A 27436-nucleotide genomic window follows, 5' to 3' on the forward strand; every position below is an offset into this window, starting at 1 on the left:
TTTTTTTCAGTCAAAGTGTCTTATGCTCTGTTCATAAAAGATATTTCTGCTATATACATAATTCAAGGTTGAGAGTGATTATCTCTTGGTCCACTTAGGATATTTAATCTATTGTTTTCTGGCCTCCTTTGCTCATGCTAAGAATTCAGCGTTGTGTATTTGTTGTTCTTTTGGCAATAATGTCTTTGATTTTCTCACTGCTTAAAGGTCTATTTTGTTTTTTATATTCTGTAGTTTTACCTGGATGTGTCTATGGGTGAAATTTTTTATTATCTTGCTTCTAATGTGTTAGTCTTCCTGAATCTGTAACCTAGAAAATCCTTAACCAATTTCTCTTTAAAAATATTTTCCCTTTCCTAGTTAGTCTGTTATCACTTTTTGTACTAAGGGCACACATTTACTTAGTACTTGGCCTCTGAGTATTCTTGATTAACTTACTCACTTATCAATAACATTTTTAAAGACTTTTATTTTATTTATTTNTTTGTGGTCTTTTCAAAATTTAAATCATGTTTTGTTCCCCTTTTACATAAACCTCAGTCACCACTCCTGAGTGGAAATGGGCAGAGGCTCTGGCCCCTGCTCCTCTGGCTTCTCAGCAGCTGTTTTCTTATTGCTGCAGCAAGGCTTGAACAGATGTGTGTCGATGAGGACTTCCCCAAAACGGCCTTTATAGATAATCCCACAACATATTTTCTGTCTAAAATAAAAAATGGAGAAAATACATTAATAAATCAGAAAAACAGACATACCAAAAAAAAAAACAAAAAAAACCCAAATTACTCTTCATAATAACTAGCCCAACATGACCAAAAAGTTCAGCTTACACAATCTTATCACATTCCAAGTGAAAGTGCTCCTAGAGTGACCCCAATTGGCTAGGGAATGGGTACCTTAAAGGCCACACTGTAATATTCTCAAATATTAAGAAGGCACTTTTGAAAGGCAGCGGTCAGTTTCAGAGGCTACTCCTAAACTTGTTAACTCTCTCCTCCAAAATTCACCAACTCAGGCTGGTACATTTGGTGGTTTTATTTCAATTAAGTACTGAACAGATAAAAAATATATACAAGTATTAAGAAAAATACATAAAGGCATAAAAAAATGACACACACAAAAAATATCCATGGATCACATACTCTAAGGGAAAAGAGATAATTTCCTATGAAGCCCCCTGTAAGCCCCGCTCCAGTCTTCCCTAACCCATCTCATTCTCTCCTCCTTTAATTTTAGGTTTATCGGGCCGAGCCCGTGGCGCACTCGGGAGAGTGCGGCGCTGGGAGCGCAGCAACGCTCCTGCTGCGGGTTCGGATCCTATATGGGGATGACCGGTGTGCTCACAGCGCTCACTGGCTAAGTGTGGTACGGCTGGTCTCAAAAAGGACAAAAAAAAAAAAAATTTAGGTTTATCACTCCCCCTTTTCTTTATACTTCTCAATTTCACAGTTGCATCTCTAAACATATTACTTATACATTTTATATATACATATACATACACACTGAATCACAATGTAGTCTTCAAATTTTTGCAACATTATGTAATTCAGACTCATAAACATTGTTATAGACCTTTATTTAATTTTAACCATGAATATACCATGTGAATATACCAGTTTTATTTATCCACTCTCCTTTTGATGGATGACTTTCACTATTACAAACATTGCTGTACACATCAGTGCATGTCCTAAAGGTTTTTTCTAGGTTATATTGCTGTAATGTATTCTTGATTAACTTACTCACTTATCAATAACATTTTTAAAGACTTTTATTTTATTTATTTATTTTTTTTGTCTTTTTTCTATTCTTGATTAACTTACTCACTTATCAATAACATTTTTAAAGACTTTTATTTTATTTATTTTTTTTTGTCTTTTTTCATGACCAGTAAGGGAATTGCAACCCTTGGTGTCACCCGCACCGCGCTCAGCCAGTGAGCGCACCAGCCATTCCTATATAGGATCCGAACCCGCAGCAGGAGCGTTGCTGCGCTCCCAGCGCCGCACTCTCCCGAGTGCGCCATGGGGCCGGCCCTTAAAGACTTTTAAAAATATATTTCTGGGGCCGGCTGGTGGCTCACTTGGGAGAGTGCGGTGCTGATAACATCAAGGCCACAGGTTCAGATCCCATATAGGGATGGCCAGTTGCTCACTGGGAGAGTGTGGTACTGACAACACCAAGTCAAGGGTTAAGATCCCCTTGCTGGTCATCTTTTTAAAAAAATAAAAAATAAAAAAATAAAAATATATTTCTAGCACTTGTACTTTTTCAGAGAGAGAGAGTTGGTCAGAATACCTCATCTACTCCATTACAGGAAATTTAGGTACCTTGATGTAATTTTTACTTTAAATTAATTTTAATAGGAAGAGCATACAAAATCCCAATTCTCTGCTCAATTCCAGCTTAATCCACCTCCAATCACATGTGCTACCAGCTGTTTGCCAAATACCATTTAATTGCTAAGGAAGTGGGAAACTGCTGCCTGTAATTAAAATGGTTTGCTGGTATTAGAGAGATATTTTCTGTTGCTTTTACCTTTTCCAGTATGTGAGGTCTAAAAAGGAAAAAACTGGTGTTCTGTTAGAGCCAGAAGCCATTTCTGTATCTGAGCCATCATCTGACTGGTTACTGTAGCAAGGAGACTGAGCTGGGGAGGCACTTGAGGTGGTACTATGAGCATCAGAATCTGAAATAAAGATAAGAGAAAACATTTTAAATTTCATCATATGTAATTTCAATTAAACCTCAGCATAAGACACTGTAAATGAGTTGGAAAAAAAACAAAAGGGAAAAAAAGAATTTATTTTCTATTCACTTCTGATATTTGAAGATATTTGTAGTAAAGTGTGTTTTGTTTTGTTTTTTTTAATGAGAACTTCTACTTCCAGGAAGATGGAGAGACATACTTTTCCCTATTCCTCCTCCTTATACAACTAAAAACCCTGGACATTATATATAAAATGAATATAAGACTCTGAAAGCTGATGACCATCTAGGGAGTCTGAGACTTAAGGAGGGAAATGGTGGTGAGTTCAGCAACCCAGAAATGCCAGCAGGAACAGACAACAACAAAAAGTTCCAATTACAACCTGTTCTCTCTAGCCAAAGAACTGGGAAAAGGGCAGCCTAGCAAGACAGGAAACTTTTATTAGACAATAACCACTCTGCTCCAGCTAAACACCACAGAAAAACTATAGCCACCCACCAAACACACAGAAAAAACTGCAGCCACCCGCTGGCAAAGACCAAATGGGTAGCCTAAATTTCCATCTTAACTCTCGTGACTCTTACACACTACTCCAACACCTCCAGCAGGGTGATGTTAGAGAAGCCTAGTGGAGAGTCAGGACTTTCACCATGGCTTACCAGAAACAAGGCCACCCTCACCATGTGGGAGCCTGAATTCTCTTCCCCTACACCTCGGATATAACAAGGAGGCCTCCTCCAACCCCCAACACCTAGTAGTAACAAGGAGTGCCCCCCCACCTCAGATGTCCGTGGAATTTGAGTATGGAACCTGACTTCTAACACCACCTGGCAGTAACAAGATGGTGGTGCCCCTCCTCCTTCCACTGCTGGAGGGGTTGTCAAGAAAAGCCAGTTAAAACAGAAGGTTTAAGTAAGATGCAGAGTTGCACAACATAATCAGGAAAGGTCCAGGTTTCAATCAAATGTCACATCATTCTGAGAACCAGGAAGATCTCAAACTTATGAAAAGGCAAGTACACACCAACACCACAATGACAGACATGGTAGAATTATGTGGCAAAGATTTTAAAGCAGCCATGACAAAAATGCGTCAATGAGCAATTATCAACATGTCTGAAACAAATGAAAACACAGCCTCAGCAAAGAAACAGAAAGTCTCGGTTTAAAAAAAAAAAAAAAAGAGAAACTATAAAGAAAAAACATGGGGCCGGCCCCATGGCGCACTCGGGAGAGTGCGGTGCTTGGGTGCACAGTGGCGCTCCCGCCGCGGGTTCGGATGCTATATAGGGATGGCCGGTGCGCTCACTGGCTGAGCACGGTGCAGGCAACACCACACCAAGGGTTGCAATCCCCTTACCGGTCACAAAAAAAGACAAAAAAAAGGAAACTTTTGAACTGAAAAAATACAATAAACAGCTCAGTGGAAGAGATCAAGAGTAGAATGAAGGGGACACAGAAAACAAACAGTGAACTGGAAGAAAAGAGCTACAGAAATTGCCCAGTATGAACAGCACAGAGAAAACAAACTAACAGAGCCTGAGAGACCTGTGGGTCTGTAACCAAAAAAAAAAAAAAAAATCTACATTCATGTTGTTGCAGTCCTGTAGGAAAAGAACAGAGGGTGGAGGTGAAGAAGTACTCAAGTATAATGGCTGAAAACTTGTCAAATTTGGCAAAAGACATAATCTAACAGATTCATGAAGCTGAACAAAGGCCAAACAGGATAAAACCAAAGAAATCCATGTCAAGACATATCATAATTAAACCTCTGTAAACTAAAGAACGATGAAAAAAAAAATCTCGAAAGCAACCCCCTCCCCGCAAAACAAACCCATACCTATAAAGGGAAAATAGATCCTGACTTAATAAGGTATAAAGGCAATTCATTAGATGCAGAGCTAAAATTGATTTAATATTTTGGCCTCAGAAGACTTCATATAAATTTACAAGCCAGAAAATAAATTTTTTGGTTAATAGTCACTGTGCTATAAGGCTTTGAGACTGCTATGTCACAGCAATATCATAAATAGGAGTGGAGCCTACCACACATCTTACCTTTAGCTAAAGACTCCAAAATAAATTTTTTGGTTAATAGTCACTGTGCTATAAGGCTTTGAGACTGCTATGTCACAGCGATATCATAAATAGGAGTGGAGCCTACCACACGTCTTACCTTTAGCTAAAGACTCCCCCCCCTCAAAAACAGGTAAAAAAAGCAATCCTCCAATTCAGAGAACCAATCAAATATTTATTAAGTACTTATTAGGCATCAAATCCTGCGTTACATGCTGCACGGGAAGAAACAGACTAAGGAAACGTTTTTGAATAGAGCTCACAAGTATTCTATATTAACAAATGTTTACATAAGATTAGGTATCGGAAACAACACACCATTCGTGTTTTCGATAATGGTAATTTACTTTCAATATATGAATAGTCATCAACTTCACCAAAAAACAAACAAAATCCTTAAGAGTAGCAGGCTTTAAAGGAATAGGGGAATGTTTAAGAGACTTCTGAAATAGTAAACATCAGCAGTCAGCTTGATGCTGCTGAGAAAAACTCACTCTCCTAGGAAGTCCTTAATATCTTTGAACCACTTGAAACTTCAGTTATTTGACCATTTTTTACCAATAAAACATGGCAATTTCCTACGGTTTTATCTAATACCTGGGATACTAGGATATATACAACTAACTACATACAAATACAGTAAGGAAGAACTCTTTTCTATAATGTAGATCTGGAGATTCTTCAAAGAACTGCAATTTTAAGTCTTAAAAATTGAATAGGATTTGGATTAGATAGCATGAGGTAGGATAGGGACAATGAGCAAAGCCATGAAAGAAGGACAATCTGTGTGCTGTGGGGAACTGACTCAGCCCAAATATGCTTTCCCTAAAACAGGACCTCCACAGACTTTCTAGGGATTTTCAACTTTATTCTGTGGCAACCAGAAATCACTGTAGATTTTGGGAAGAAGGATAAAATGAATAGCTAACATATAGGAATTTTGGTTTTTTGCTGTAGCTACCTCTGAAGATAGGAATTTGTTTTGTTTTACAAAATTATTTTTTACTTGATTATCCCCATTTCTTGGATTAGGAAATTGTGGTTGAGTATCAAGTGACTCCAGTGTCACACATCTACCTGTAAGCAATAAGAACTGCAATTCATATCCAGATTTTTCCCCACTTCTCTCATATATTCTCATATATTACTATAAATATATGAAAATATTTTTCACCAAAGATTAAACATATCATCAGAATAACTATGCATACATTGGTTAAACACCTATTTACTCAAGTACACAAAGTCAGTAGTAAATCTGGAAAGACAAAATCCCGGGGGGCATTGGTTATACTATCCCAGAGAGCAGAGTGGTATTATAGAAAAGAGCACAGGGCCTTGACATCAGACAAACCTGTGGTGAAATTCACCTCTCTACCACTTACTAAGTGACTCAGGTCAAGGTTAAATCATCCTTCTGTGTTTCCTGTCCTACGCTCTAAAATGGAAACAACTGAGATAATTATGTATGTAAAGTACTTGGTGCACCTACAAAAATGCTCAAAAGATGAGTTCTCCTTCACTCCCAGTCAGCAAGCTTAAATGTCTTTTTCCATCATTCAAAAACAAGCATGGCAACCATTTCTATTGATTAATAAATCTGAAATCTAAATTCCAAAATATAAATGTGCCACCACAGCACTCCCTCCAACAACTTCCAATAAGAACATGTGAACCTATTAATTTGACATTCCTGTCCAATTCCATCACCCCACACAAGACACTGCCCCTTAAACCTGAAAGTCCCGGGGCTGACTTTACTTCAATATGAGTTGTGATTTCTAAAGTTACTTTCCAGAAAACCTGGGCTTTGGTCTCAGACTGTCCACTAATTATTTATATACCTTCCTGCACATCTCGAGGACTCAATTTCCTTATGCATAAAAATCAATTAAGCAGGCTAGAAATGCACCTTTAGAAAATTAAGATGTCAATAAAGACATCAGAGTGATCTCAGTACAATTTGAAGAAGTGGCTACCTAGTGGGAAGTAATGACACCAAAATCAGACTTCAAAGATTTCGGAGAAATAAGATAACATCTCGACCAACTCAACATGGTCTTCCAATGATCACTTTTTACAAAAGCGATAAAAAAAAAAAAATGATCCACCCATGCCATATATCACCCCCAGCCACAAATAAAAACTAACAATTACTCTTAAGTATTAATGCTTCAATATCAAACTTACTGTGACGTTTAAATTCTTTCTGAAGTTTATTGATCTGGTTGCTTTTTATCCTGTTTCCAGATAGAGTTTTCACTTTCTTTGGTTTCAACGTAGTCTTTAGACTGGGTCCTGCTCTTGCATCTACCACCTGGAAGAAAATACTGAATATTTAATTTAATATCACTTAAAAAATGACACCAATTTATCCCCCCTTCGGTTCAAACCCATGCCTATTTGAGAACCACAGTTTTATACTCAGAATATTGAGGGTCTGTGGTACACTTTTAATCATCACATGATATGAAATAATAAATACTATTTATCTAGTGGGTAATATTCTTTGAAGTGGGTAATAGCAAGGTCTATTAACTAGGTTAAGAAGAATCAAGCCTAACGACAACATTTCTACAGTGTGATGTTTTACAGTTTGCAAAAAGCTTTCACATACTTTTGATTTACCTTCACCACAAAGCAGTAAGAGGGTTATTTTTGTTACTCCAATTTTAGATGGAAGGAAAACAAAGCAAAGAGAAATTATGTATTTTGCCCTATTTCACTAAGCTAGTAAATGGGTAAGAGTGGGTGTGAAGGGGGACAAGACTGAAACCAAGGTCTTCAGACCTATTCCTTTTTTTTTTTTTTTTTTGTCCTTTTTGAGACCGGCCGCACCACACTGAGCCAGTGAGCGCTGTGAGCTCACCGGTCATCCCTATATAGGATTCGAACCTGCGGCGGGAGCACTGCTGCGCTCCCAGCGCCGCACTCTCCCGAGTGCGCCACGGGCTCAGCCCCAGACCTATTCCTTACGCACTTTTCACTATACATCTTAGTCCCTGAGGTTAGTTACATTACGGCAATAGCATGTGCTCCCACAGTCTAGCTCAGCCATTGATGTAGCCTGAGATAATTATGTATGTAAAGTACTTGGTGCACCCACCAAAATGCTCAAAAGATGAATTCTCCTTCACTCCCAGTCAGCAAGCTTAACTGTCTTTTTCCATCATTCGAAAAAAAGCATGACAACCATTTCTATTGATTAATAAATCTGAAATCTAAATTCCAAAATATAAACGTGCCACCACAGCACTCCCTCCAACAACTTCCAATGAACGAATTAGATCCAATGAACTAACCCTATGTACTAGGCCTGAAGGGTTCTATTTCTTATGCACTCATTCACATTTACTATTTGCACATTTCTACCCTACATAAAAAGGAAGGTTGCCATCACCCTCAAAATCACAACCTATCATAATAATGTAACATTGTCACCAAAGGACAATGAAAGGATAGTGTAGGAAAAAAAATTGAAGACCTGCCAACTTAATTATTTAAGGACCCATGGTACACTTTTATTCATCACATGACATGAAACAATGTTTTTTTTAATTTTTTATTTTTAAAAATGAATGTAAATTTCATAAATCTTCTGAAAAGTTAGCATACAGAAGAATTAAATAAGACTTAATGTTCTGGTCATCAAAAATATTTTATGAAGAATTCCAGTGACATGGGAAAGTGAAAAGGCAAACAGAATACAAATTAACATGCTAGTTTGATCTCAACTAGATTTAAACATAGAGAATAGCAATAGCTTCTTTCTAATTGAGTGATTACTATAGTGTTACACTTTATATATGAGAGTACTTCAAAGAGTTCATGGAAAAATGAATCCATGAACTTTTTGAAATACCCCCACATACCACCTCATTCAGTTCTCACCATGGCTCTATGAGACAGCTATTATCTTTGTTCTTCATTAAACAAACGTAACCTGCCCAGAGTCCACAACTAGTAATTGGTAAAGGCAAGACTCAAATACAGGTCTTATTCTAAAACCTATATACTTATTAGTACGAACCTGAGTTCAAAGGAACATCCTAAGAGATGAAAAAAGGATCCATGTCTAATGAAATACGTGAATGTACACTGCATCTAAAAAAAAGGGAGATACTGGATACAGCCTTAGGGAAATGCCACAATAGGTTATTCTGTTCCAAACATGCTAAAATGTTAAGTGATTATATCTGAGCAGCAGCTAGTGTTTTTCTTTATTATTCTTTTCAGACTTTTCCACCCTAGGGATATATTACTTCCTGCATTAAGGGGAAATTAATGTTTAAATATAATAGAGGTATAATTGAAAGAAAAAAGATGAACTAACATGATTCCAGTTTTTTTTTGATCCTGCTGGCAACTTCTTCCATCTTTTCACAAGCAGGACACAGGCATTACAGATGTCTCCAGAACGAGTCTCATGCAACCTGGTAAGAAAACAATCAAATCTTTATCCAGTTTCCTTTACCTTAAAGAATTCATGCAAGTACATTTCTTTTGGGAAAAAACTATATCCATTTACAGTTTATAGATGCAATTTCTAATCATCCTAGAGGATCCAGTCCCATTGTTCCTATAGTATATTTCAAAGGTATAATTAAGTTTTAGGTCCAATGAACTAATCCTATGTACTGAAATTTGGTCATTTTAAAATAAATGTTTTTAAAATTAAATAACAGTAAAACTTACAACCTAGTAGAGATCCTGGTCACCATGGTTCTAAACAATGCCATCTAATTAATCTTTTTTGACATGTACAGGTATTTCATAAGCAACAAAATGCCACCTTCTAAGTAAAATAATGTGCCATGATATTCTAGTTTCACAACAAACAAACCAGAGAGGTACTGTAATTTTGAAAAAGTGATTATATGTGCATAAGTAGAAAAAAATTTATAGGACTAGTTGCCAAGCTGTTTAATTATATCTCTGAGGAACTTTCAGTTACTACATTTTTCCTGTCCTATAAATACATACCAAAAAATACTAATATATATTATAAATAAAATTGTAAATGAAGGCATTAAAAGAAAAACGTAATTGAAAAAGGCATGGTGAGCCTAGATTCTTTTTGACAACCTTCTAAATAACTCACAGTCCATGATCAACATATGTTTTGATAAGAAAAAGTAGTGAAATTAATTTCTAACATGGGAAATGTTTCAACATTAAACATCTTATTTTATTGAAGTATTTGTTAGAAGATAATTCTATTTTATTAAACAGAGGTTCATTATAAAAAGACAAGTACAAGAATACAATTATAAAATGAAAGCTAATATACCCTGACAGGTTTCAGGGCAGAACATTAAGTCTTGTTAGTATCATCTTCCTCAGTAAATTACATTAAAATATATTTCTATTGTTTAGAAAAACAATACAAAACCAGAAAAATATTGGAGGACCACTATTAAAAAACAGAATAAGGGTAATTTTTTTTAATCCCTTAACAGATCCTGAAGTTAACAACAAAAGGGTTTGTCTAGTTACAACTACAAGGGCCTTTCCAATTAATTTGGTGGCTCCTCATAATCTGGAAAAAGTAGGCTGTCTATAGTATTTGATTAATTTTAAGAGTATAAGTTTTTAAATAGCCTAGATTAGAACATAAGTGATTTTAATTATTAGCACATTGCTCCAATCACCTTACTTGGAAATATTTCTATGTGCTGTGGGTTTTTCTTTTTCTTTTCTTTTTTTTTTCCCCCACTCTAAGAATGGTACAAATGACAGATGATCTTACCCAAAACAGCTCTGAAAATCCTTTTCATAGCGTTTACTGTCAGTGAATCGAGAACTGGAGGACTTAGCTCTGCAAATACAGCAGCCCTCTATACTTCGGTACATCTTTGGCTTGTGAAAACCAAACATCTTTTCTTCTGGGCAATAGTCTGTAAAGCCAAGGGAATTGACACAGCTTTGTTGAAGTCCATAATAAAAAACCATTAAAAGAGTTTTCTCTGCTCTACCTCACCCCCAAGCAACTTGGTGTTATATGACAGGTGGGTTCTGGGGAAGACCTCCTGGATCCACTTCCATTCTTGACACTTTCATGGCAAGTGCATAAAACACACAAAATAGCTCAGTTATTTAAGTAGGCCTCTACAGCCTCCTTCTACTCTCCTGGCAAACCATTCACTCTGAAAATGGGGAAGGGGGTCATTTTTAAAAAATCAAGTTTTTAAGGAAAATATACCACAAACTCTTCTCACAGTTCTGTAAAATAATGAAATCATATATAATCAAGGGAGCACCCTGAAATTTAAGTTAAGATACACCTTTTTATTTTGCATCTTTGCGTTAATGTGATTCCCCTCTGGGAAAGTTCTGAGCATTTACCATGACCACTCTATGATAAGCACACAAGTAGCTCAATATGCATCAACCCACACTATTTTGCCTTGTGGGAAATCAGAGGGGATTTCTTCTCTGATAACTGGGAAGTTCTAAACAGTCAGTCTGGGCCCTGAATTGAAACTGCTCAAAGGAGAATGTAAAATTCACAAAAATCCAAGTTTAAAATTTAAGAGTAATAATTTAATAAATCATTAAGACAAATTAAGAATGAGCTCATGTTGCCTGACCATTGCTGTCCCTCAGTTGTTGCAGAGGTTTCCGGATCTCTTCTATGAGGTTTTGTGCCTGAGAGCAGTAATGGAAGGATGCAAATATCCAAGAAATGTAAAGCGAAATAAACTGTAATTCCTCTGATCAAAAAAAAATCTCAACATCATGGAAGGAAGAAACAGCTCTAGGGCTAGATGCAAAAATGTAGCTGGCAGTAAATCTGTACCTTAGGAGAAGTAATTTGGAATATCCAAACCAAGGGCCAACTTCAGAATATATGGACTGAGAGGTGATGAAAGGGCAATAAATATGGAAACTAAACCCCGATGGACAATTCTAGAGGGTGACGGTGAGGGGGAGTGTATGTTCAAGGATCCAATTACAAATGATCACAAAAGCATCATATAAAGGCCGGCCCGGTGGTGCAGTGCTACAGTGCGCCGCTTGGGAAGTGCGGCGGCGCTCCCGCCGAGGGTTCGGATCCCACATGCGGACCGGTTCCCGCTCACTGGCTGAGCGAGGTGCGGGGGCAGTGCCGAGGGTTGCAATCCTGTTGCCGGTCCCGGTCCGGTGCGGGCGCGACACTGAGGGTTGCAATCCATTGCCGGTCACGAAAAAAGACAAAAAAAAAAAAAAAGCATCATATAAAGCATCAATAAGAGAAAACTGTTAATACCAATTAGATTTATGCCCTTAGTTTTAGAAGTTATAATCACAGAACACCATCCTTTTAAAGTTGTTTTAGAAATAAACAAATATATAAGTAAAACCAAAACTTCAGAGTTTGTCTTTGCATTATCTCTTGCCTGATCCCATTCCATTCCAATTCTGTTTAGTATACCAGAATAAGTATTAAAGAAAGTGACTTAGGGAAGTAACCAAACACCAAGGCTTTTTGTTTCTGTGTGAAATTTTTTTGATTGAAGGGTTCTGAAATATGAACATTTAAAAGATTTTTATTAGCAAATAATTAGCTAAACACTGAAGCTTTCCTTGTAAACAGGAGCTATTGTTAATAAAGCATTACTCTTCAATTTTTGTTGGTGAGGGAGGCAGTATGGAGCAGGGCAGAAGGCCACTGATGCATTTCAATAATTAAGTCTAACCTTATCTGTAAGAATTGTTAAGAAAACAAAATATTCTTAGTTGATAATCATTTTAGTTAAATGCTTAGGAATCTGATGTTTCTGAGAGAAAAAATAATAACAGTACTCTATATGTGGTAAGAAAAGTTATAGTGAGACTTGTTAAAATGAGGCAGATACTTTTTTCAATCTAACAACAAATCCATATGATAACTGAAAATGGCCTCCTGAAGAAAATGGTCACGTGTTGCTTTGGAGAAAAATATCAAATGACAAAGGATTATAGAAACAAGAAAGCAGAGTAGAAATTATTGCTTTAATTTGTATATTCCTGTTTTAAGGCAACGTGTAATACAGCTCTTTTCTTCACACCATCATCCTGTGGTCTTCTCCAAATTCCCTTACAACCCTGCAATACCATCACGAAGATCAAAGTCCAGTTTCTCTCACAGTTGCCAGCCTCATCAATAGCTCTAGGAAACTTCAGCCTCTGTTCTCACCAAGGACAAAGGAAGTATAGCAAAAAAGGCTAGTTTGTTTCATTGATACACAGACCAAATCCTATTAAAACAGATGTATTCCTACCTTTACCCTCACAATCCCCTTCCCTCCCCCCAAATTAACATGTCATCAAAACTACAGATCAGGGCCGGCCCGGTGGCGCACTGCTACAGTGCGCCGCTTGGGAAGTGCAGTGGCGCTCCCGCCGAGGGTTCGGATCCCACATACAGACCGGCCGCTCACTGGCTGAGCGAGGTGCGGGAGCAATGCCGAGGGTTGCGATCCCGTGGCCGGTCCCGGTCCGGTACGGGCGCGACACTGAGGGTTGCGATCCGTTGCCGGTCACGAAAAAAGACAAAAAAAGGAAAAAGAAAAAAAAAAAACTAAAGATCATTCAGATCATCTCTACGACATGACCTACCTTCACTGAGACTGAATTTGATCAAGAAGTCATGGTTCATGCCAGTTATCACACTATTAAGAAATGCTATGGCTTTCTTTTAATCAGCAGCTACCATGAATCAAGTGTTCATCTTCAATGATTTTTTTTTGTTGGTGGGGGACCTCCATGAACTTAGCCACCAACCCCTGGCAAGATACTGCATTCTTCACTTGAGAAATATTCTTCTTAGACATCAGGGAAAATATAGCCTGGTATCTTATGATTTACAATCCTCCTTTGTGTAGCTCTGTGACCTTACCCTTCTTTGTCCTGACAAAACTCTTCTGCCTGAACATTTGAGAGGGTTCTAAATCCTCTAGACAGTGCTCAGTGCTCTAGACAGTACAGTGAGGTGGCAAGATGCAACAAACAAGTAGCGCATGAACCTTTTAATGGATGACTACTTAATAAACCTATTAAATCTTTTCTGAGCTTATTCCCACACTTGAGAGGCACCTGGGAATCTACAGCCAATACACAAGGGTTTCATTTTGGGCTTTGTTTACAGCAACCCAGTTAAGTGGCAGTTGGTGTTTAACCATTTTGAGGTTTGGGAAGCCCTGGATTAACAAACTATTTTCACAAAATCTACAGACCCACTAATGTTTAAAAACAAAAACAAAATCCTACCTAATCTCTGAAGGAAAAAAAAACCAAGGACACAAAATGGCCTCTGAAACCAAGTTACTTTACTTTATTTGGGAGGGTGGTAGGTGGGTGTGCTACAACTTGACTTTAAACTGAAGACTTCTGTTCTTTCAAGCAGCCTGTTGCTTCTTTAGAAGACTTTCCCAGTCCCACATTTGTGAAATATTAAATGATTCCTCCAGAACAATCTATTTTATTTGTTCAAATGACACCGTCAACTATTAAAACTATTTGTGACTTTTGCATCTACTCTCATAAGTGTCACATCATTCAGCACTATGTTTTAATAGAAGGAAGCTAATAGCTCTACTTCCTGTTTGAGGAATAGTTACAGCTGAGAACAGACCCCATACACTCTCACCCTTAAGCATGTGTTTGGGGAAAACAGAAGAAAATTAAGCTTTGAGATAAAGCCAAAAATCAGAAAAGACTTAAAATACTGACTAAAAACTGTCATTTGTCCTCTAAAATTAAACACTGGTGTTGGTTGAAAATTCTGTGACTACACTAAAAGACACTGAATTATATACATTACAAAAGTGAATTTTATAATAGTGAATTATATCTTGGTAAGGCTGTCTTTGAGATATATAAACATAACTGGGTTAGGAATTCTCCTGTATTTATCATCTTTGTAACCTCAGCATCTAGGATAGCACCAGTCTCACAGTAGGTGTTCAATAAAAGTGCTGATTAAACCTTTTTAAAAAGCTGTCATTTGTACAGCACTTTACATTTTATAAAGCACTTTCACTGACATTATTTCTTTGGATACTGTCAGCCAAATACCCACAAACTTTTAATGCCGTAGAGTTTTAAAAAATCAACCATGCTAGAATCATAGTTCTATACAATTTAATTGAATCTCCCAAGTTAAAAAGTTTAAAGCTAACAGGTAATCAGAAAAAGCAGTAAGAGAAATAACTGTAATTACATGAAGAAAATACACACAGACAAAAAAATGAAGTTTTAAAATGCAACAATCAAGTCTAAACATCTGTTTGGGTAGTTAAAAAGTTTAAAGCTAACAGGTAATCAGAAAAAGCAGTAAGAGAAATAACTGTAATTATATGAAGAAAATACACACAGACAAAAAAATGAAGTTTTAAAATGCAACAATCAAGTCTAAACATCTGTTTGGGCTGATTTGTTAAGGTTTCTTCCACCTTGAAGCTATGAGTTTCATATAAATCTAGTGATCAACTTAATGAAGGCATCGGGAATATAACCTTGGTGTTGATAAGTCAAGAAAAGGATGAGGTAACCACTGTATATCACAGATACAAAAGGGCCAATTCTAATCTAATGAGATTGTGAAGCCAAGGATCAGTACTGATGTCTAGTTTTACATCTAATTCAACACATAAAATAACTTTACTGAGTGTATTATAATACAAATAGGAAAGAAAAAGAATCTCTACAGCTGTAGTCAACATTGAAGGGGTGCTATTTAAGAAAAGATTTCCGATAAATAACTTTAAGCTTAAAGATGACTTCTTAATAAAGCTTAACAATATCAAATACTTATTGATTTTAAACTCCAACAAGGACAGTATGAAGAACAGTGAAATGCAAATTTTAGAGCTTTTTGTACCCTATTTAAGATGGAATTGGGAGATAGTGAAAAGGTGAAAAACTTAATTCTGCAGATCATTTCCTTGTCTTTTAAATATAATAAGAGTGTTAATTTAACATTTAGGAAAAAGTGGAGAGGGTTCTTATTATGATAAATTTAACGTTTATTAGGCTCACCTTAGTTGGTATGTATGCTTTGAAAGACATGAAGTTACTCCAATATAATAACTTCCCCAATTCCACTTTCTAGATTACTTCTTCTGGCTTTTTTATATTCAAAAATACCTTTCAAAACTCAAAAATGCCACTGGATGGACAAGATAGAAGAAAACTGAGAGAGAGGTAGCCAAGGTTGATAAATCAATAGTTAACTTCATAAACTGTACATGCTGGGCTAGCCGGTTAGCTCAGTTGGTTACAGCACGGTGTCATAACACCCAAGTCAAGGGTTCAGATCTCCATACAGGCCAGCCACCAAAAATAAATTAAATAAGTAAGTAAATGTCCATGCCATCTTGGGAACTGGAATACTGATATGCACAAATTAGGGGAACAATCTCCAAATCAAAGTGTTCTTAGTTTTCGATAACCAAAACCCTATCACTTCTAATCATCACTTTTACTTTCTAAAAATCAAGGGACTTAGACCTTTAAAAAAGAAACAAGATATCAAAAGTAACCTAAATGTCCTTGGATTTCCAAACTGGTTAAATTATGGTGTCTTCTCACTATAGAATACTGGTTTCAGCCTTTAAAAAGAATGCAGTAGATCTACTAAATGTGCAGAGAGGGAACTATGTCCAAGATATCTTTTTCTATGAAAGAAGCAGTTAAATAATAGTTACACAGTATAATCCCATGGAGTATTTTTTAAATGAGACCTTAAATACACAAACTGTTTTTTTAAATAGATTTTTAAACAATAGTAATAAGTGGTTGCTTCTGAAGAAAGCAAGCATGAAGCTTACTTTCACTTTAGCACCTTCTATACTGTTTTTTCTTTATAACCAAGAACATCACTCCCCAATAACATGGGTCATCATTACACATCTTCACTTAACTAAAGAGGAATCTGAAAAAGCCCAGAGAACTTAAATAAACTTCCTCAAAGATGTACAAATGAAAAGATATCCATTACAAAATACACCCCACGGGAGAGACTACAGTATAGACTAGTTAAAATCAGAATAGACACAGAGCAGAATGGGAAGGAAACTGCAGAGAGGAGACAAGCAAAAGATTTGTAAAGTGGGAAGGAAACCATGGTGAACAAAGACAAAAGGAACTAAGCAACCAAAGACAACATTGAAGTGAAGGAGATGCATTTCTTTAGAGCCAAACTTTAAATGACAGGATGATGGGAAAGGAAGGGAAATAAACATTAAAAAACACTCAGAACACAAGCTGTGGAGATCCTTGAGTTGCTGTAATTGGTTATGCCATCACTGACACCATTTCCAATCAGTCATATGCTATCCTTAAACATATATAAGTACAGGATCCAGTAAATACTCACAGTGTAACTGGAGCAACACTCTACACAAAAGGTCAATAGGAGTAAGCGTTTTGTATTCTCCCACTGCTAGGCCACTTGGTTGTAGTATTCCCCAACAATGAGACATGGTTCATCAGTGCTTAAGAAAAGCCATGGAACAATAAAACGTTATTATTTCCTCTCACCTGCTTCTAGATACCAGCCCACATTCCAGCAAAGGTTCTGAATTTACTTATCACTTTTAAGGGTCAAATTTAAATTTGCCTGCTGAGCATGTTGTATTAGATTTATATCTAAGTATTTCAGTGTTCTGAGTGATTATAAATGGTATTCTATTTAACAATAAAATAAAATAAAAAATACATTTGCCTGGAAGAAAACTGAGAAAGGAGTAGGGGACCCCACTTTTTTGCCAACAGCCTCTCTAAATATGTATCCTGTCTCTGAGACATTATATATAGTAAAGCATTTATAGCTTTGGCTGTCTATGGAATCCACTCTTGGCAGAAGAGCCTAGAACTCATCCTATAGGAAAGGGGTCAAAACCAGAAACAAACAAGTCTTCAACTGAAGCAGCATAGATTAAAAATAAAATCACAAATCTAGATCTCTGGGTTTTAGATAGTATTAAAAAAATACTAGGTCCCTCAATTTTGGTAGTGTAAAAAAAAAAACCAAACCAAAACAACAAAAAAAACTAGGTCTCCCAATTCTAGATTAAGAGTGACTCCAGTGAGTGAGAAAGCTCAAAGGGCTGGAGAGTATTCATTTGCTTTTAAGGGGTGATTATCACTTAGAAAATATACCTACAGTGAGTTTGGTGAAAAAGGCATTGGTAGGGCTGGCCAGTTAGCTCAGTTACAGTGTGGTGCTGATAATACCAAGGTCCAGGGTTAGATCCTGGTACAGGCCAGCTGCCAAACTTGAAAAAAAAAAAGGCACTGTAATGACTGAACTTGGAGTTTATTTCTGCTTTTGTCTTTACAACTGAATAGGAAGTCACATTCTAATTTTAATTTTATTTGCTCTTCTGTAATATTAGGGTACAATCTCACTTCTACTTTCCAGGGATGCTGTGAAGCAAGTACATAAAAATAACTTGGAGTTTATTTCTGCTTTTGTCTTTACAACTGAATAGGAAGTCACATTCTAATTTTAACTTTATTTGCTCTTCTGTAATATTAGGGTACAATCTCACTTCTACTTTCCAGGGATGCTGTGAAGCAAGTACATAAAAATACCAGTGTATGTATACTGTTTATTTCCTTGAATTTATAAGACTTGCACATTACAGGAGAATAAACTCTATCTGTCCCAGGATTTATCTGACAAATTAAACTGAGGGTAGAATCCTGCTTTTTGAAGATTTTCTTTTAAGCCCAGGCCTGCGAGAAAAGAGGAACTTAGCCTTTTCAGGGAGACTTAAAGGTCATGAAACAGGCCCATATTCCTTTCTGTGAAGCTCTTCTCCTATTTTCAAGCTTGACAAAATTTAAGGAAGGGGGTAACCAGTAACACACACACCTGATCTGACCCAAACCTCAGGAAAGTTCCTTAACCTCTCTGACCCTCTGTTTCCTCATCTATAAAACGGTGATAAATCCCAACTCTTCTGATTAATACCTGTAAAGCACCAACACAAGGACTGGCAGGCATATGGTAGGTACTCAGCTCTAACAGTTCATTTTATGCGCAAGTGTTTCCTCTTTCTCTTTCTTCATTCTCACAGAGGTACCATTTTGCTTTCTGGTTTTTGGCAGTCCACTCTCAGGAAGTTACCTACACCCTTATTGGTAATGACCCAATATTCATGTCCTGGTCCAACATCTCCACTTTGCTCTAGATCAATCTGACCAATCCATTCTAACCTTTAAATGCCCTAAATTGATTATATAACCTTCCCCTCCAAATCTGTTCTTCCTATGTTTACCTGTCTACTTGGTTATCATCCACACAGTAACACACCAAAAAAAAAAAAAAAATCTGGAAGTCAACTGAGCTCTTCTTTCTTACCCTCTGTATGGCCCCACCAAGTTTACTCTCAGGTTCTTAGAGATTCTGCTTCTTCCTTCACTTCTCTGGATGTTCCTTCTATACCTGCTGCCTGTTTGTCCCACATCATGGTGGAGTCCCTTAACGCCTGTCAGAACATCTTAACTGACTGACTTCCTTGCATCCTTCAAAACAGGTAGTACCTTCCTAAAGTTCAAATACTAATCATCCTTTTTGAGGTACAAACACTGGCTTCAGGATAATATCTAAACTCCTTGGCAAGGAATTCAAAGCTTTTTAGGATCTGGGTCTTGCCTGCCAGCTGCTCCCAACTTGGGATTCTGATATTCCAGGAGTGTCAACCAACTTTAATAACTATGTACTCCTCTACTCAGGCTCTTATTTCTGTCTGAGATGTCTTACCCTCCATCCCCTCAACCTGGGAAATTGTTTTTAATAATTACTTCTTTTTACAAAACTTTCCCAATACTTTTTTTTCCCTCTCCCTATCTCCGCCTCCCCCTCCTTGTCATACCTTTATTAGAACACGTAGCATACAATATTTCACTTAGTTGTTCACCATCTTATCTCCTCTACTCAATGGTAAACCTTTGCAGAGCAGGAACTAAGATTTCTATTACAACCAGGTGCTGACTGTACATGTGACACAGAAACAGACAGAATTTGCTAACCACCCAAAGAGTGAGATAGCCAAGATGAATATGAACAGTATTTGAAGAGCATGGAATGGGAAATGGTATCCACAATAAAGATGTGAACAGATGTTTTGAAAGGAGCCATTTTTAAAAAAACATTTGATCTATAGACTTTTGTAGAAAAAAACTGTGAGGTTTAAAGATCTCCAGGGCCTGGTTGGATAGCTTACTTGGTTAGAGCACAGTCAGATAACACTAAGGTCAAGGGTATGGATGGATCCCCGTACCCACCAGCCGTGCTGCCTCCCCCGCCAAGAGAGTTCCAGGAAATGTAAGTCCAATGAATTACTTTCATCAGAGAAGATTACTGGTAAACAATTAAATGCTTTCACAACAACTGGTATAAAAATATTTCTTACTTATTTCAAGCAGGAGTGGGAGGGGGTAGAAGATGAGTTTGGGGAGAAATGAGTCTCACAAAATGAGAGCTACTTCAACTCAGCATACATTAACTTTAACCAAATTAAAATAACATTAAACCAAATTCAACTTATAATAAGTTGAAACAACTAAGTGCAAAGCTAGAAATGAATTATTTTAGTTCAATTCCTACTTTCAAACTTGGATATGAAGTCTGTGACTTCAGTATTTCTGAGGTAAAAAGAAAACCTCCTTACTTTGAAAACAAGCTCCCTCCCTTTGGACTAGATGCAGTTCCAGATTATTTCCATAATATAGAAAATCTTAGTTGCAGACTCAATTAAAAGAGAAACTGGAGAACCAAAAAACAACAAAATATGTTTAACTTATAAATAACAGAATCAAGACTAAGTGCAGGCAATACAGGACACTCATGGATAAGAAAAGTCAGGAAGAAAGAAAATGTCATTTTCTAGGTCTCCAGTATGTGAAATAGTCGAGTAAGAATTGGAAAGGCAACCAGCAGTTGAGGGCAGTGTCATCCCAGAACCAGCTTCTGAAGGTGGGGAAGGGGGCCAAAGACACTCATTCTTTCCAATCTACATTTTCTGAATGTTTCCCCAGGGCAAGGTAATTGACTGAGGCCTCAGTTTTATCTTCTGTAAAATGTCTACTTCCCAATGTTGTGAGGACAACAGCCAATATTTACCAACCACGTTACTTGCTTAATTATTTACAACCCTATGAAATAAGTATTATTGCCATTTTACAGATGAGGAAACTGGACCACAAAGTGATTTACCTAAGATGATCACAGCTTTGGAATCTAGGCATTTTTAACCCCAGAAACCTCTGAACTAACCTAGTGCTTCAACAAATCTGTTTCTTTTCTCCTTAGCCAATTATATTCCTACCATCTCTTAAGGAAAAAAGAAAATGACATATTTGTAAAGCAACCTATGTGCCTGGCATGAATTTATCCACATAACAGCCTTTTGAAGTTGGTTTAGGTTTCAAAATTAGATTAAGCTTTCCCCAGCAAAAAACTTATTTTACATGTAAAATCATTCTCAAGTTGCTTTTCTGACATAAATTTTATGCTTGAGTTTGAGCCCCATGAGTCAGGTTTTCCAAGGACCTGATAACAACTCTGGGAAAAAAAACCTGACCATCCAGGTTCCAAATACATAGAATTAAGAATACTAGGCAACAGCAGCCTCGAGCCCTACTGTTCACCAAGGTTCTAGAATATACTACACACTGAGCTTTTCATCTCCAAACTCCCACGAAAGTAATAAATACAAAGAGACAACAGTCTGCATGTCTTTCCCACCCTCAATACATTCACCTTGATAAGCCAAATCTGTTGTACATATCATCTGATTTTTTTTTTTTTTTTTTTAAAGATGACCGGTAAGGGGATCTTAACCCTTGACTTGGTGTTGTCAGCACCACGCTCAGCCAGTGAGCAAACCGGCCATCCCTATATAGGATCCGAACCCGGGGCCTTGGTGTTATCAGCACCGCACTCTCCCGAGTGAGCCACGGGCCGGCCCTCATCTGATTATTAAAAACAAAAACCATTAAACGCTACCTGTTGTATTTGAAATTTCCTGGAATAAAATTCTAGCCATAACTTGGCTATAAAATACTAATTAAAAAAACAAGTCAAAGAATCTCAGTGTATTTACAAAGCACCTCATATGCATTTTAAATACATGACCCAAAGAAATAACTGCCCAAAGGAACGCTAAAATTATAAAATACAAATTTTTTCATTTTCTTGACATGCTTGCTCTTTCTATTCACTTCAGAAATTTACTAATAATGATTGTCTTTCGGTATTTGTACATTTGGTTAACCAAAGCTTGGGAGAAATGTTTATTTAATAACAATGAAAAGAAAAAACCGGATTTCAATTTGTATGGATTATTTTGGGGGGAGGTAGACAGGGAATCTAAGGACATTATTATATTCTAGTAAAGTCCATTTTCAGATTCTAACCATTAAACATAATTCAATGCAGGAGAAATCAGGAAAAAAAGCAACAGAAATGGTGCTGCTTATTGGATGTCTAGACTGCAGGCAAACCCCAAATACCAAAGAAGCATCCATGTGTCAAACCAGCATAATTTGAGCTATGCCTGGGGCGACATACAAAAAAAAGTTAGCTTGAAAAGAAAATCTAGGAGGGGTATCCAGAAGGTCAATCCCAGTTCACAGGAACTGTTAAGAAGCTATCAGGGTTAGCTAGCCATTACCCTGTGTCATCTTCATGAGCAGCTTCCTCCTGAGCCACCTTAGGCCCAACTCCCTAAATGCTTCCTTCTTCAAGGTCATTCTGAGAAAAGGCAGTGGATAATCACCAAACACTGAGTCACGCGTACCTTTCAGCCAAAAAAGACCCCCCTTCCCCAAATTATTATGTAAACATTTTAAATGCCATCAGGCTTTTCTCCAGATTTCCATCAGAAACAAAACTCTCAGACTTTTGATTGAGCAACTAACGTATTCGGTTTAGCCACATAAATTAATAAAACGCTTTTCAGGCCTAGCAAACTGCAGTTCAAAAACAAGTGCCTTCACTGTCCTTCTAATGACAAGGTCAAACTTACTTATTTATTTATGTTTTATGTTATTAAAAGAAAAAGGGGGAAAAAAGTTTTTCTTAACCTCCCTTAGCACAATGTGAAGACAGGGAGAAAGGACTGCTGGGGTAAAACTGTCTCGGACAGGATCCATGTTTGACTCAACAGTAATTCCTAATCTTCAGAGTGCCTGTAGTAATGAAAGGTTAAAGGGAGAAAATAAAAACAAAGAAACTGACTGGGGTCATAGTTACCAGAACAAACTCTGCACCGCCCTACCACCCCAAGAAACCAACCCCCCCAACCAAAACAAACCTTGTCCTTCCCGATTCCCCCTCCTACACGTAAACACACAAAGAAACCAGCGGTGCGCACAATTCGCCCACAGTCCTCACTTCCCTTAGCAGGACAACGGGGAGCCCCGAAACTTCCCCACGGTGGCTTTTCGGGTGGCGTCGGGGCTGGGTCCCCTGGACGTGCGGGCCACAGGTCGGCTGGGGAGGTGCTAGCCGCAGTCGCCCGTTTCCCCGAAAGCAGCAAAACGCCTCCCCGATCCTCCCCGGCCCGCGGACCCCCTCCCCCCAGTGCACCTCCCCCTCGGGCACGCGGCGACCGCTGAGAGAGACGCCAAGCCAGCAAATAGAAATGCTCCCTGGCGGATCTGTTGGTAAATAAGACATCTCGAGCCGGGAAGAAAGTTCCAGTGAGGACTGCTCGCCAGGGCGAGGGCAGCGAGAGGTGAATCGCGTCCCTCGCCGCCTCCTCCCTCACCTGCGCCGGAACAACGGGCCCCCGCGCCCGCCCTCCCGCCGCCCGGCCCGGCGCCTCCCGCAGGCCGCGCCTCCCTCACGCAGCGCTGCCGAGGCTTGTTCCTCCTCATGGCTTTGCCCTGACGTAATTCAAACATGGCAACAGTTCGACTTCAAAGGCGAATCCACAGACCTCCCAGACACAGGCTTCGGGCCACGGGTAACGGGCCGAGCAGTCCGGGCCACGCTCCCCGGCCCCTCGGCCGTCGCGGGCGCCGGGGCTTGAAGGGCCAGAGGCTGGCCGCTGTCTCCCTCGGCCGCCCGGGCGCCCGGAGCGGGGAAGCACGCCGCCTCCCTGCGCACCAGCATGGCACCTCACACAAGTAGCGCCGCCAAAGTTTCCCCACCAGAGGCCGAGGGACAAAGCCCCTCCCGAAACTCGCCCGAACTTCGGAGGCCCCCGACCCGGATGGCCCTCCGCCCGGGCGGCCGTCCCGAGCGCCGCGGGGCCCTCACGGGCACATGCAGCTCTTTGTTTTCTGTCCAGCCAGGCGCTGCCTACGTGCAGCATCAGGGATGTCGGAGTGCTTCCGTGGGGCGAGACACTTGACCAACACCCCGGGGAGGGGCCCGGACCCCGAGCCCCGAGAGTCCGGGGCCCGGTCCTCCGCTCCGCAGCGGGCCCATTTAATCAAAGTTTTGTAATGTCCTTGATGAGAAACGCCCGATTTACCCGCCTCACACAGGCGGAGAGTTGGCGACTTTCACTCTGCTTTTTAAACTGGCAAGACGCCATCATCGCCAAACCACATTGTCCTGCCGGCCGGACCTACCGACGGCGGCCGCATCCCACTGCTAACAAGGAGCTGGACATTCAGACCAAGCCCAGGGTCGCAGCCCCAAGCACGTGGTCTGTCAGGTCAAGCACAAAAAGCAGAGCCCTGCGGAGTTCGCTCACTCCTCCGCGCAGGCAACTGCCTCCATCCCAGTCAACTTGGCTTCCCTGGCCATCTTAAGCCGCACACGGCCGCCCTAGAAATAGGGAGCCCTGGCCCCGGCGCCCACGCCTACGCTACAGGTGAATCAATAAAGGGGTGGCAAAACTTCGGGCTCCAAAGCGGCCTCGGACGCCAGCCGCCCCGGGGCGCGGTCGGAGGACAGCGGGCGCGTGGAAGCCGGGCTGTTTTCAAGCGACCGCGTGTTGCTCTCATTGTCGCATCCGCATCCCTCCGGAGTTGAGCAAACAACGCCACGCCGCGTGCGCTCCGGTGGAGCCCAGCACTGACCCCCAAAGGCCGACTTAAACCCCCTCACGCCGCCAGCTCGGAAGGGGATGGCAACTTAGTTTTCGAGCAAACGGCGTTTATTGTCCCCCCCCATCAAAACACGCGCAGGGGGCTGTAACCAAGTAAAGCACGAGGTTTAACAACGGCGCCGACCCTGCCCCGGGCTCGCGCCCACGCGGACGCACCGACCCTGCCGCCCCGCGACTGCCAGCAAGTCGTTTTTCCCTCGGGCCTCGCAGCCACCGCGCTCCTTTTCGCTAGAGAACACTGCGGCTGAGAAAAGTCATTGTCACCTTCAGCGTGGATCCCTCAACTCCGCGACTCCTCAATGATTTCCAGGCTCCATTCACTTCCCCCACCCCCTGACTTTCGGTTTGCCTCAAATACCCTCCTTTAATTAATAAACACTAAACGTGTATACAAAAGAATCTGGGGTCTGAAGATCACAAAAGCAGCTCTTACAGCAATGCCATCTCCAAGACAAAACTTCCTGTGTGGGGTGTGTATGTGTGTGTGTGTGTGTAAGGACGAAGGGAGGTGGGTGAGGTGAAAAGAAAATAAAAAAACACTGAAATCAAAGCCTCCTGAGACAGTTTTGCACCAGAGTAGTGGTTAGAGTCACTCACCTCCCAAAAGCAGCCGTTCCACGCGCAGTAACGTTCCCGAGCTGCGGAGTGCACGCCAGGCAGCGCCCCCCCTCCAAGCGCTCCCTCCTTCCCAACTGCCTTGTGTAGAAAGATTGTCTCCTGCAGTTCTGCAGTTGCTACCGCTGGCCGGGAAGGTGTAGATTCCGCTTTCCCTCTGCGCACGCGCGGCTCCCGGTACAAAATTCTCCTGAATCGAGCTTATTTGCATGCGGGCGCGCGCGCGTCGCGGGCTGGGAGGGGAGAAGGCCCGGCGGCCGCGCGCGCTCCCGGGCCCTCTATTGTCCTTTTAAGGGGAGAAGCGCCGCGGCGCGGGAAACGCGGCGGCCAGAGGGAAACGGGGGCGGGGACTGCTTACTACGGCGGACATCACATAAACAAACGCTCCCTGGCCAAAGGTGGCGGCGAGGGGGAGTGGCGGGATAGGAGAGACGGAGAGGTTAAGCAACCGAGGGAGAAAACTGGGCTGCGTGACGTGCTCTCCACCCCCGAAGTTCTTAGGGCGCACCATGTAGCGTTGAAAAATAGTTTGAGAGCTGCTTTTGCAAAATCCTCAAACCTGTGTCCAGTTTCTGACTTGAGGTCACAGAATAGATGGTCCTGTAAGTGCCCAGTCTGAACTGTACGAATCCCACGTTTCCTAAATTTTGTTTGAAGTTGGGTTTTTGAAGCTTTTTTTTTTTTTTTTAATCCTCTGAGGCCAGCAGGGGTTTAATTTTCATGCAGTTTTAATGAGTCGTTTACTAACGTCCCATTTTGTTACCCTATCCATCCACTAACTCCCACTTGCCCTTCTCAAACAGTAACCCAGCCCATAACAATCCGATTTTTTTTTCTCCACTTCGGCCTTAAGACTGCAAGGCTTTCCGAGTTGAATGGTTGTTAATTTCCGTGGGAACAGAGCCGCTTTCTTAAAAGACTAGTCAGTGGAAAGCCAGTAATCTAGGGACATGCATACCTCCTCCAGCTGCTTGTAAAGGGTGTTCCACTTGCCCAGAAATAATACCGATGGTCTTGGGAATTGAAAAAGCAGGGAGTGAGGTGCAGACTTTTCCTTGTGGAATATATGATAATTCAACAATCTAAACGCTTCTAGACCCAGAAAACAAACAAACAAACAAACAAGAACGTAAGTAACTCTTCTCAGATTGACAAATGATTGTGACACACCTAACACCAACAGGCAGAGACCCCGGTTTAATGGTAGAGAGAGGGTGGGAAGAAAGGAAGGATGTTTTTCCTGGAAACTTGATATTGGTCCCAAGGTACATAAGTGTGAAAATCAACCATAAAACTTAATCATCTGCTGACAAGTTTCATTGCTTTCACTGTAGTGTCAACAATATGGATTTTAATAGATACTTCTGAAACGCTAATTTAATTCAACAGCCAATTCCTAGTACATACAGTACAAACCCATTTCTGAAGTCCTCAACCAATGCTTCCCTTTTTCTTTATATTCTGTAACATACTATTCCTGTAACTGTATATGAAAACTATATTTTAAATACCCACAAAAGAGATAAAAAACTGACACCTCTCACTACACATGAGCTCCTTAAGAGCACGGATTTTACATTTTACTCATTTTTGTATTTCAGTGCCTAAAATAGTGCACAGCAAATAATTGATTCTGAATAACTGCTTGTAAAATAATAAGTCAATATACATTTTCAAATTTTTTATAGGTTTATCTCAAGTCATAATGACTTTAGTTTACAATTTTTGTATATGACCTAGAGTGAGTTCAAAGGTTATAATAATCACTTTGATATGATGCCGTCTCTGTCCCTTTCATAATAAAAATGAATAGTCTTAAAAACTGTTTATGGGCTTCCATTGGTGGCAAACTGCACCTTAAACATAAATTCCTACCTTTTTTTTTTTTTTGGAAAGGGGATGCGAACCCTTGACCTTGGTATTATCAGCACCAGCTCTAACCAAGTGAACTAACCAGCCAGCCCCCTACCTTCTTTTTAAAGAGAATTTTAAAAGATGTC

The 27436-nt window shown here is 39.8% G+C and overlaps 1 protein-coding gene and 1 pseudogene across 3 annotated transcripts; one reads left to right on the forward strand and one right to left on the reverse strand.

Annotated features, from left to right (window-relative positions):
- Positions 1-489: 489 nt before the first annotated feature.
- On the reverse strand, positions 490-25522 carry FAM60A (family with sequence similarity 60, member A). Of its 3 annotated transcripts, none has more exons than XM_008568091.1 (6): positions 23073-23144; positions 10532-10679; positions 9116-9215; positions 6973-7099; positions 2536-2686; positions 490-700 (listed from the first exon to the last, which is right to left on the reverse strand). In XM_008568091.1, exons 2-6 carry the CDS (start codon positions 10657-10659, stop codon positions 541-543), a joined length of 666 nt encoding a protein of 221 aa, XP_008566313.1. In that variant the 5' UTR covers positions 10660-10679; positions 23073-23144; the 3' UTR covers positions 490-540. The 3 variants fall into 3 exon arrangements, with proteins under 3 accessions (XP_008566313.1, XP_008566312.1, XP_008566314.1); XM_008568092.1 differs by lacking the exon at positions 23073-23144 and adding an exon at positions 25419-25522 and having other exon boundaries at positions 513-700; XM_008568090.1 differs by lacking the exon at positions 23073-23144 and having other exon boundaries at positions 10532-11800.
- LOC103586771 lies at positions 24220-24810 on the forward strand (annotated as a pseudogene).
- Positions 25523-27436: the final 1914 nt, after the last annotated feature.

Source organism: Galeopterus variegatus, unplaced genomic scaffold (genome assembly GCF_000696425.1).
Source record: "Galeopterus variegatus unplaced genomic scaffold, G_variegatus-3.0.2 Scaffold373, whole genome shotgun sequence".
NCBI classification, from domain to species: domain Eukaryota; kingdom Metazoa; phylum Chordata; class Mammalia; order Dermoptera; family Cynocephalidae; genus Galeopterus; species Galeopterus variegatus.